The following is a 12,662-nucleotide window of genomic DNA, read 5'->3' as shown; positions in this document are numbered from 1 at the left end:
GAATCTTATAGAATGGAAAAAATAATTATAAGAAATAAACATCATGAACTGGGGAAAAGTGCACATAAAGTTTTAGCTTGCAATTGAAAACTGAAGAAGAATCAAAAGCTATTATTGCAACTAGAGATGAGACAGATCACATATCTTATAAACCCTCAGGATATAAATAAATGTTTTCAGCAATTTTATACAAAAATATATAAATCAGAATCTGTGCAGAATGATAATAAAATTAATTGGTTTTTAACTCAAGTAAATTTACCTAAATTAAGTATGGAAGAACAGAAAATATTAGGAATTTTACAGTCTGAGGTTGCAAGAGTTATAGCCTCTTTACAAAATAATAATCAGAATTTTATAAAGAAGGGGGCATGGCAAGATGGCATAGAGTCTAGACGTGCATTCTCGACCTCTCTGGCCAGACTTTTAAACACCTGCTTTTTAACCCTTTGTTTTAAAGTTTAAACTTTTAAAATTTTAGTTTAAAGTATTAAGGAATTATTATGGCCACTAATGGTAAAAAAGACTAAACCTCAAGTTCATAAGAAGTTACATTTTTGAAGTGCTGAAGATTTGGGGCCTAGATGACTTGATACAGCCCCAGGCTCAATCTCTTAATTGTCTAAACCCCAAAGATTGCCTGTGGGGACTGAAAAAAAACAACCTATTACTCACCATATGAAGGATGGCGCTGGAATTACCCATTTTCCGGAAGAAGGTGCGTGATCCCAAGAAGTGGACCCTGATTTGGAAAGCCTTTCGATTTCAATGGAGGGAGTACGCAGGAAGATGACTCCATTGTTGGAAATGCATCAGATAGCATTTCAATCTGAAGAAATAGTTTTTCTTCGTGAATTGATGAAAAAATGATGAGATACGGGGGGAGAACAACGGCGACCCCCTGAGGAAGTCGGAGTGCCGTCACTGGGAGTAAAACTTTTAAAATGCCTTCTGTTGAGATGCAGCAGGAGCTGCAATTACCTTGTTCTGCCACTATGTCAGAGAGAGCAGAGCTGAGCTTTACTGAATCACAGTGTATGCGATTAAATGAAGTTATTCAAGCTGTTATAAAACCTTGTTGACATCTCAAATGAATGAAATGGCTCAAATGAATGCTGGTATAAGGTCAGAATTAAATATGGTTAAGACACGTGTGGATGCATCTTATGAAGAATTTTTAAAAATTCAGACTGCTTTTTTGGACTGTAAACAACAAGTGACTTCTAACACAGAAAAAGTGTTGAAGGTGGAAAAATCAATCATAGAATTAGGAGAGCATGAGAAGGAGCTAGAAAGAAAAATAGATTATTTGGAGAATCAAAGCAAAAGGAATAATCTGAAAATTGTTGGTTTGCCAAAAGTTATAGAAGGACAAGATCCTCTTCGTTTCTTTAAAGACTGGATTCCGCAAATATTAGGGCAAGAATTTTTCTCTGGGAGATTGGCACTGGAAGGAGCCCATAGAGCTTTAAGAAGAACACCCTCAGCTGGTCAACCACCGAGACCGGTAATAATTCGATGTTTGAGTTATTTGAATAGAGAAGCAATACTTCGACTTGCAGTACAAAATGCAAGACAACGACAAACCCCATTATTGATTCAGAATAGCAGTCTTTTTTTTATCCTGAACTGAGTCAAGAGGTCATTCAACGTCGACATCGATTCAATCCAGTTAAAGAAGTTTTGTGGCGTAAAGGTTACAAGTCTACTTTTCATTACCCTGCAGTGTTGAAGGTATTTTATGGAGACTATCAATTTCAGTTTATTGAAACTGATCGTGAAGCAACGATTTTTGCTGATTCATTGCCAGATATAAGAGGACATAGACGAAGTCCACCATTATCGCCTAAAGAAAAATCTCATTGCTCTGGAAATGGAAGAAATGGCAGAAATGGGAAAAATGGGAATGGAAAGAGTCTACCTCCTTCTGAAATGGGATCTTCGAGATTGGAATCTTCTGGATGAAAAGAAGAATTTTTTTATTCTATGTTTTCTTTTCCTATTATGATATTTTGATGTTATTGACTGGCTGGGGAGGGAGAGATGTGCACTAAGTTCTTTACTAGTCATCAGCCACTGGTGGGTGACCCACACCCAATTTTTGTTTAGGGGATTACTACTTTTTGGTAATTTTTTGGGGGGGGATTTTCTTTTTATTTAAAAATTTTTTTTTTGTTTTTAATTTGTGATTTTTTTTAAATAGGAGGACCTATATACGTACGTTGATTTGAGTTTTTATATAAAGATATTATTGGTATTTAGTAATAATAGTAGATATGTCAAAGTTGAGATTTGCTACTTTTAATGTTCAAGGATTAAATAGTACGATTAAACGTAAGCGAGTCTTGGCGTATATTAAGAAAATGAAAATTGATATTGCCTTTTTACAAGAAACAGATTTGAATGTGAAGGAAAGCGTGAAATTAAAAAGGGACTGGGTTGGGCATGTATATTCTTCATTTAATTCTAGAACTAAAGGTGTAGCAATTTTGATACATAAAAATTTATCTTTTGAATGACAATCAATGGAGGAAAAGGCACGATCTATTCTTAAATTGAATTGTAAGATTTTTAGTGAATTTTGGACTTTACTTAATATTTATGCCCCAAATGCAGATGATGAAATATTTATTTCGGATGCATTTTTATGTTTGGGTCAGGCTAATGATAATATTTTAGTTGGTGGTGATTTTAATTGTGTTTTGGAACCTTTATTAGATAAATCTCCGAAAAAAGTTAAAAAATCCAAGATGGCAATTCAGGTCCAAGCATTGATTAAAGATCTTAATTTAGTAGATATTTGGAGACGTCTTAATCCAACAGAGAAAGATTTTTCCTTTTATTCATCAAGACATGAATCGTTTTCAAGGATTGACTTCTTTTTAGTATCAGCACATTTACAAGGGAAAATACAACAAGCGGAATATAAAAGTAGGGTGATTTCAGATCATTCTCTGTTATGAAACTTCTGAGAAAATTCAAATAGCTTATCATTGGAGATTTAATACAATGTTAAAAAATATGGGATTTATTGATTTTTTGAAAAAACAAATTAATGTTTTTTGAAAGAAAATTCTAATTCTGTTCAAAGTAAGTTTGTAATGTGGGATGCTATGAAAGCCTATTTGAGAGGACAAATAACTAGTTATAAAATAAAAAAGAATCGATTAAATCAGTCTTGAATTAGAGAAACAGATCGATGAGTTAGAAAAGGAATTTCAGAAAGATGCTACAGAAGATCAGAAAATAGAATTAGCTAGGCTGAAATTGAAATATAAGACTTTGCAATCTTATCAATTTGAATCTGATTAATAGGACTAAACAACGGTATTATGAATGGGGAGAGAAAGCATATAATGTATTGGTGTGGCGATTAAAGAAAGAACAGATATCGAGGACTATTAATGCTGTTAGATGGAATTCTCTTATTACTTATAAACCTCATGAGATTAATGATGAATTTTATTCATTTTATAAAAAGTTATATACATCTGAAGGAAAACAGGAAACTGGATTAATTGATTTTTTTTAAATCACAGTTGAATTTACCGATATTAGAGGATGGAGATATACAGGAGTTAGAAGAACCATTTATTGATTCAGAAATTAAAATGGCTATGCTGGAAATGCCAAATGGTAAATCGCCTGGTGATGATGGATTTTCGGTTGAATTTTATAAAATTTTTAATGATGATTTCTCTACAGTGTTTGGGGATGTATTACGTCAAGCTGGAGAACATTATGAATTACCTGAGTCTCGTTCTAGTGCTAAATTTTTACCAAAGTTGATTCATATTGATCAAACAGGTTTATAAAGAATAGATATGCTTCAGATAACATTTGCGTGTGATTAGTTTGATTAATAGGTTTCGACAATCTTTAGATCACCCGATGGTGATATCCTTAGATGCAGAAAAAGCATTTGATAGAGTTGAATGGAATTTTTTGTTTAAAGTCTTGGAGAAATTTAAGTAGGGTCCTTCTTTTATTGGTTGGATTAGGGCTCTATATGGTAAACCGGTAGCTAGAGTATTGACGAATGGTTTGATTTTGGAATCTTTTAAGTTAACTCGATCAACTCGTCAAGCTTGTCCTTTATCACCAGCTTTGTTTGCGTTAGTGATTGAACCTTTAGCACAGTTGATAAGACAAAATACACAGATACAAGGTATGAAAGTTTTAGATGAGGAGTATAAAATTAATTTATTTGTTGATGATGTATTGGTGTATTTAATAAACCCAGCTCAGTCACTTTTGCATTTGAAGGAATGTTTAATACAATATGGATGTCTTTCTGGATATAAAGATAGTTGGGGAAAAAAGTGAAATATTACCGGTAAGTGAAGGAGATTATTCAGTTTATAAGAATATTATTAATTTGAAGTGGACTGATCGAATTAAATATCTGGGTATAATTTTGAATGTTAATTATCAATCTTTATGTAAATTAAATTATGCTCCGTTAATGAACAAAATTAAAACGGATTTGTATTAATTTAATGGGAAGGATAAATACAATTAAGATGAATATCTTTCCACGTATACAATATTTGTTTCAATCTATTCTGTATTTACTTGATAAAAATTTTTTTTGAGATTTAAATAAAATGGTTAGGGAGTTTTTAATGGAGGGATAAATTTTCGAGAGTAGCTTTGAATAAATTAACTTGGAAATATGAGTTAGGGGGACTAAGTTTACCATATTTTCAAAATTATTATGAGGCAGCCCAACTTAAACTTATTAGTTCATTGATGGATTTGGTAAGGCCTCTGAGTTGGGCTAAAATTGAGATGGCAAGTATTTCTGAATTTGAAATACATCAATTTTTGTTGAGGTGGAATATAAATTTGTTACAACAATATAATGTGCCTATACTAAAACATTTAATGAAGTTATGGATAAAGAAAAATAAAATGATAGGCTCTAGGGATAAATTATTGGCTTTGACTCTGTTGTATAATAATCAACTTATTTCTTTTTCAGTGGCATAAAGTTAACGGGAGAGTAGGTACACATTTGGTTAGAATGTGGCATAAGGTACATATGTTGATGGGATTTAAGGGGTATATATTGGGGAGGATGCGACTGGTGCAAAATAAATTGATCCCATTTACATTGTATAATATAAATTTTAAACTAACTGGTCAAAAAAAGGAATAAAGTTTATTAAAGATTGTTAACAAAGAAGCTATTTATGACATTTGACCAATTGAAAATTAAAAATGGAATAAAAAAAATACAATATTTGGATATTATCAATTAAAGGCTTATTTATGAGAAAGATTAAATGCCTCTTATTTACTGTTAGAAGATGATGAAATAGAAACAATACTATCAAATTGAAATATAAAAAGGTTTATATCTGTTATGTATTTATGACTTTTGAAGGGGTAAAGGAGAAAGATTTAAATAAATTGAAACAAAGGTGGGAAAAGGATTTTAGTATAGATATAACTGATAGAAATTGGACACATATATGTTATGATAGTGTGAAAAATACAATAAATGTTAGATATAAAATGGAACAGTATAATTTTATACACCACAAAAGCTTAATAGATTGAATCTAGATATTTCAGAGAGCGTTTTTGATGTAAACAGGACATAGGTACTTTTTTACATTCTACATGGATATGTCCCAAACTGAACTCTTTTTGGACTAATTTAATAGATTTTCTTTAACAAGTAATGGGTGTTAGCCTCCTGAGAAATCCTATGCTATTTCTTTTGGGGGATATATCACAGATTAATCCAGATTTAAAATTGGATTGGTTTCAAAAGGAATTTTTAAAAATCGCACTGGCAGTTGACAGAAAATGTATAGCTGTTTCATGGAAATTGGATACAGATTTAGTATTAGATAGATGGCTTGGTGAAATGCAAAGTTGTATATCTTTGGAAAAGATTACATACAATTTAAAGAATAAATTTGATAATTCTTTGAGAATTTGGTTTCCATATATGCAAAAGATTGATGTTATAACTTTATAAGTACTTGCATTATGTCAATTAGTAGAATATGGTGTGACTTTATCACTCCTGGCTCGCCCTAATTGTGTGTGTGTGTGTTATATTCTTAGATTTTGACCTAGTATTATATGTTATACAATAGTGTTTTACTCTATTATATATTTTATGTTTGGTAGATATATTGATAGTTGTAAATGTTAAAATAATTAGGTCATAATTTAGTTATAAAATAATAACCAGTGTTGTTTTTAAAATTAATCTATTCCTTTTTTTCTTTCTTTTTCTGTTCTTTTTTCTTCTTTCTTCCTTCTTGCTTTCTTTGGGGTTTTTTCTGTGATGGAGAGAGTGGGTTAGGGGGAGAGAAAAAAATGATAAAATAGCATGTATTGATTTTGATATATAGTAATTTTGGCTATGTATGTAATTTTTACATGTGTCAATAAAATAACATTTGGAAAAAAAAGGAAGCCTTCAGTGCCCAAGCAGGAGCCCTTCTTGCCCTCAGCACCATCTCAAATCCCAGTTCCAACACCTAGTTCCCATGAACCAGTCTCCAGGACCCCGTAGCCTGGGCTTCAGCCAATAATGGGAAGGAGGTGGATTTAAGAGGGGATGGACTTTATCCTCATAGTGAGGGACCCACTGGGCAGAGTAAGAGAAGAAGCCCAGACACTTCCTTATGGTCTTCGGGATCGGGAGGTCTAGCAGGGGGTGCATTCGATCAGGGCCAATGAAGCCACAAAGCCTAGTCCATCAGCCGCTGATCCCCTTGCTGGTCCACTGCCATAGTCACTGTGTTATAGGGTCGGATCTTGGTGTTTTCTTTTACAATGGGGAATGTTCTCCTGGTGTCTGGTGCCCTGTGCCCGTCTGCTGCTCTGCTGGAGTCTGCACCCCTTGCTGCCCAGCACAGATGGTGTCATCTTAGGCACAGACCCCGTGGTTGCAGGATATTTAAAAAAAACACTGTCAGTATTATCATATCAATTGGACATAACAAGTTTGCAAGAGTAGACTTGAGTGACCAATTCCCTCCATGGATTCTGCCTCGCCCACTGAGTTCCTCTGGCTTCACACTGGTGAAGAAGTCATTTGGCATGCTTGGCTTCAACATTCAAGGCATTGAATACAGCAGCAGGGCTGATATGTTACAACTGAAAAAGATGTTAGACTGTATTTGGGGTATTGTGCACCATTTTATTCATGCATCTATAAGAAAGATATTAAGATGAAAAGTGACCAGGAAGCATTCCTTCCTGTTAATGTTACTGTGAAAGGCAGGCTTGAGTTATAAAGGGAAGCTGGATAGGTTTGGACTTTAATAGCATAGCGCGAACCGATACACTGACTATCCTGCACTTCTTGAAGTACATGTGTCACACAGGAAAGGGTAGGCCCACAATGCTTGTGTCATTCATGATGGAAATTTAAACTGCACATCTGCGTGCTTATGGTCTAGATCCCTCAATTCCCTGCTTATTCATGTGTCAGTTTAAATACCTTGTAAAAAATGCGATTATATCTTCTTGTACCCTGTGGGGGGAGGGGGGAATTGCCTCTCTGACACCTTAAATCTATGCCCTCTAGTATTTAACACTTCCACCATAGGGAAAACACTTTATTTATCTATCCTATCTTTGCTTCTCATCAATGTATACACTAGTACTTGTATCAGGTTGGACTTCAGCCATTGACACTCCAGAGAGAAAATAAATTTGTCCAGCTCTCCATATAGCTAATACTGTCTAATCCAGGCAACATCCTTCTGCCCCCTCTCCAAAGCCTGGCATAGTGTAGCAAGGAGAATACGCACAATATTCCATACATGATCTAACCAACATTTTCCACAGCTGCAACCAGCTTTGAAGTTGTTAAAATAAATGGATAATGCAAATTGTTTTTTAACTAATGTGAGTGAATGCCACATTGATGTTTTTAAGTGTTGAGAGCTATACTCTCAGACCATTGTTAACATCCTATTGACATTATTTGAGAAAATGTCTTCAGGCTGATTATGCATATTTGTTTTCGTTGCCCTGTTATCATATGTTTCTGTCTTTAATTCTTTAGTGCTGGCGTTTGGGCAAGTACTTTCAAACTGAGAATCCTCGATCCCACAGGTGAATTGTGTTTTAACCTTTTGTTTGTTCTTCCTTGTTCAGGTATCACAGATAGTGTCTATGCCACTGAATCACTTCCCTGTTGGCAGTAATATGACCACAGTCCATCTCTGCTCTGATGGAACTTACATCTATTGGATCTGGTCTCCTGCAGGCTTAAATGAGAAAACTCCCAAGGGCCATTCTGTTTTCATGGATGTCTTTGAACTGATGGTAAGTTTCTGGATGCTGTAACTTTAAAATTGATTTTGAGATGCCTCATTGCATTTGTTTGTAAACCATTGTGATCTTTCATTTCCTGATTGTTACTTATTAAACTTTCAGAATTGTTGAATCATTGAAATAAGCCTGCCAACCCTTTTCTCATAGGGCAACCTGCCATTTCCAGGAATAAAGTATGGAAGTCTGTATCTTTGCTATATAAAGTACACAGTTTGACTGCTGAGTTTCTCCAGCATTGTGTTTTTACTGCCATTTCTAAATATGATGGTAGCAAACCTCTGAATTGCCTCCAATGCATTAACGCTCTTAAAAAGTGCAGTATTTACATAGTACATTCTGATGTAATTGAAACATAACCTCTTTATTTTTGTATTAATTTCTCCTCACAATAAATGATAAGTTGCTCAATTTACATGCAAGCTTTTTGTGACTTTTGCATTAGAATTAGTCTTCTCTGACTCATGTCTGTTTTGGGAATCTGGAGTCAGGCCTATGAATGATATGCTTGTCCCCTTAAGTTGACTAAATGTCATGGGCTTCAATGCTGGGGATGCTGACTTGTGAAGGAGTGTATACATTGATCTGCTTATTCTTCAAATGAATTTGAAGGTTTATGTGGGAACATTGTTGGTATCTTTATGATTCCTTGAGATGCTGGAGTCTGGACTATACAGGAAAGCAGGAATTGTAGTTATGCAGTAGACCAAGTGCTTTGTGCCATGTCAGAGGTCTTGGTCTTCAACTATCCTTTTCCTCCATTTTCCAACACTTGTGCTTGTACATTGAACATCATTAACCGTATCTGCTTTTTACTAAGAGGTGGCTACCAACCCATGAGAAGTAGTCCATGTTTTCCAGGGTTTTGCTGTAAGTTTTTGTTAGGGAGTGGTTTTACAGCAGGAGCAGGTGGGTGTATTGTTTTGAATATTTCAGTGAATGGGTTGACGTTAAGTTGGGACTCTACCTCAAGCTTCCATGACACAAACGGAGGAGAAATATATAAACAGTAGTCATGATGTGGCCTCATTGAACACTGTAACCTGTCTTTTTGTATTCAATTTCTCTCAAAATGAATGATAACTTGCTCTAGTAAAACTCAACTATTGCAGTTGGATATCCATAGTTCTGATCTGTATTTGCTTTGGATTTAGTTTCCTTTTAGTCCTGTAGATCAGTTTCATTTGGGCAGAAAGTTGATTGGAGATGAGTTGCAGTATTTTGCATGTAAGATTGGAAAAAGTGTTGGGGTAATAATGCATGCATCTGACTCCACTATTGGTTGCAGGGAGAGGAAGAGAAATGAAGTTATTACTAAACTGTTCTTTTAGTGCCCCAAAATGTTACGGAGTCCAGAGGACCCCAAAGACCAGCAGCAATAGATTTGCACTACAACACAGGGTTACTTAAACAAAAGTAGTTTTTAATTATATTTGAACAAGAAAATAGAATTAAATTAACTTATTACTTAACCTAACTACTTAATTCCACCCCCCACCCCCCTCTAATACTAAGCGCAGGTGTGTATAATGTATATTTAAGATTAGAAAAGTTCTTTGGATCACAGTCCAATCCCACTGGTTGCAGGCAATTTCTGTACTGTGCACAGAAGTTAGCATTAACAAAGTTCACTAGTCTTTGGTGCTTAACAGGCAAATGGTTACCACTCAGGAGGGTTCTTGCTGGTTTTCAGAGAGAGATTCCTTTTCTAGGACATCCGCAACTGATTTCTTCTCAATCAGTCTTGCTGACGAAACTTGCCCCCTTCAGGGTTCTCCAGATGATCCTCTTTATTTCAGGTCACCTTTCACATTGCCAGTCTTCTCCGTTGACCAGGCAGCCTTCCAGAGTTTGCCAGCTTGTCCTTCAGGAACTGATTTCTGTCTTCTATCTCTCTTTCACACCCTCCCTCTTTGAGAGCAAAACTCTTCTCCTCTGCCTGCAAAGATCACATGCTCTCCCAGGCAAGCAGTTTTCGATACTTTGTTGCCTCCTGCAAAAAGCATTCTGCAAACGTCCTGCAAATATTCTATGTTTTAAAATGTGTGTGTGCAAACTGCTCTAACAATTCCTCCCAAACCACCTCTAAATTCTCTGTCACACAACAAATTATAATTTAATGCTAGCTTGTACTGAGGTATTTAATAGAATTTCTAGTCATGATTAATATAAAACAAATATTGATTCCAGTTTTCTCATTTAATTGGTTTTAACATTTAAAGTTTCCAATCACTGTGTTTGATGATTTGATTAAATGGTGATTTAATTCTCAAGCCAATTTCTCATTCATAAATATCTTAATTATTTATTTGCATTATTCTGGTTCATTCTTTAATAAATAATATGGACATAAGATGAAAACTTTGCCCTTTGATGATTTTGCAGACTTTTTAAATTGTTCAGATCACTGGTCCTAGTGTTAAGTTATTGGTTTTGGCAGAGATGCTATAATTTTTTTCTCTGAAACAGCACAGATATCAGGCCATAATGTTATCTTTGCACAAATTAGTGCCTATTCATGTGAATAATTATACCTTTTTTTTTCCAAAAATAAACTTTATTCACAATAAATTATGTAAAAAAGAAAAAACTGTGTAAGACTTTACATTCTTAGTTTCAGTCATATTGAGTAAGTTATTTACAAATCCTGTCAAAATTTGTACATAGTGTCAGTCATCTCATGTCGAGTAAGTTATTTACATATAGAAAAAACTGTTCTAAACATTTTACCTAGTGTCAGTCATCTCATCAATGTACATTTCATGTTTTACATTGTTGCCTTAATACTCCCCTATAGCACCTTGTTGTTTCTCCCTCCAATCTGTTGTTTGGTTGAAGGGCCTCTGTGTCAGCCCCTCAGTGCCTGATAATGGGAGGACCGTAAACTGTGCTCCTTCCCCATAGTGCCCTCGTGTTGGTTGCACAAAGCCTCAGCGCATCTCTCAGCACGTACTCCTGCAGCCTGGAAAGTGCCACTTGGTAGCATTCCCAGATCGACATCTCAGTGTGCTGAAAGACGAACAGCTTTCGGCCAACCAGAGGGCGTTGGAGAGTATATTATGGTAACAGTCCGTAAATCAAGGAGTCCTCTGTCACGTTGCCACTGGGGATGAAACGTGATAAAGCTCCTTGCATTCCTCTTCACACACTTTTTGCAAATCTACATTGGGCAAAGAGGTGGGCAATGATCTCCACTCTGCCACTTAGTTAAGGGTAGCAGCCAGAGCTACATCAGAGGCATCACTTTCAACCTGGAAAGGTGCATTCTTGTCTACCACATATCTTTGCGATGTAGCTCTGAACGTAGTCGAAAGTCGCCTGGGCTTCAGCCGATAATGGCAAGGAGGTGGATTTAAGAGGGGATGGACTTTATCCTCATAGTGAGGGACCCACTGGGCATAGTAAGAGAAGAAGCCCAGACACCTCCTTAAGGTCTTCATGGTCTTTGGGATCGGGAAGGTCTAGCAGGGGGTGCGTTTGATCAGGGCCAATGAAACCACAAATCCCAGGATCACCAGACGTTTAGTCCTGAACACGTACTTACTGGAATTTTACGTGAGATTCAGGGCCTTGGCTGTGTGGAGAAACTCTGGAAGTTGACGTCGTGGTCTTCCAGAGAGTGTCCACAAATGGTGATGCCTGTTCGAGTGCATTCGCCAGCTCCAGGGTGCTGGCTAAGTCTTTCTTCCCCAACTCTGCCTCACATACCTTGACAAGGGTGTCCCTTTGTAGTGGCATTTTCTAGTCATGGCCCACTGTTCAAAGACATAATCATCCAGCGATTCACCCAGATGTTGTCGACATTGAGAGAGCCGGTGCCTTGCCAGCACGTCATTCTGAGGCCTCATGTAGTGGACCTCCAAGCCTTTTATTGGCAGGGATTGAAGGACAGTCTCTGATGACAGCGAACCCCTTGGGGCCGACTCGAGAGAGAGAAACGTAGATCTCCGGAGACTATTGGAGTTGAAGGCGTCTTGTGTGGCTGTCAGATAGGACTGGAAGCACTCCAACCTGTAGGCAAATTCCTCCTGGGCCTCTGGGTACAGAGGGTCAACCTGGAGCATGCCTGGCTTCAACAGGGCTTTCATCATGCTTCAAAGTTAAGCTATTAACTTTGCACTCAGAGACAAGTGTGGAGAACAAACACGCTTTTAATAGCTTACAATCAATGGCCGGTAGATACAATAGTCCTCAGGTGAATCTGAGGAAGGGTGGAAAAACCAAGGTTTATTTTGGGATAGGTGAGGGTGAAGCCAAGGAAGGAGCCAGCCATCTGAACAATACACACAGTGAATTCCAGTTCACTGCATTTACCTCCACTGCAGAGCAAAGTCATTCCTCTTATATCCTTG

The 12,662-nt window shown here is 36.4% G+C and overlaps 1 protein-coding gene across 9 annotated transcripts in view; it reads left to right on the top strand.

The window, feature by feature from the left end:
* The window catches only part of LOC138761137 (probable E3 ubiquitin-protein ligase HECTD4), a 322,279-nt gene that overhangs the window by 67,088 nt on the left and 242,529 nt on the right, over positions 1 to 12,662 (top strand). For all 9 annotated transcript variants that reach the window (XM_069932802.1, XM_069932800.1, XM_069932806.1 and 6 more), the window contains exon 7: positions 8,134 to 8,304. In XM_069932802.1, coding sequence (XP_069788903.1) covers positions 8,134 to 8,304 — 171 coding nt within the window. The remainder of the gene's footprint in view (positions 1 to 8,133; positions 8,305 to 12,662) is intronic.

Source organism: Narcine bancroftii, chromosome 4 (genome assembly GCF_036971445.1).
Source record: "Narcine bancroftii isolate sNarBan1 chromosome 4, sNarBan1.hap1, whole genome shotgun sequence".
Lineage (NCBI taxonomy): Eukaryota > Metazoa > Chordata > Chondrichthyes > Torpediniformes > Narcinidae > Narcine > Narcine bancroftii.
This window is presented reverse-complemented; position numbering and strand designations above follow the sequence as displayed.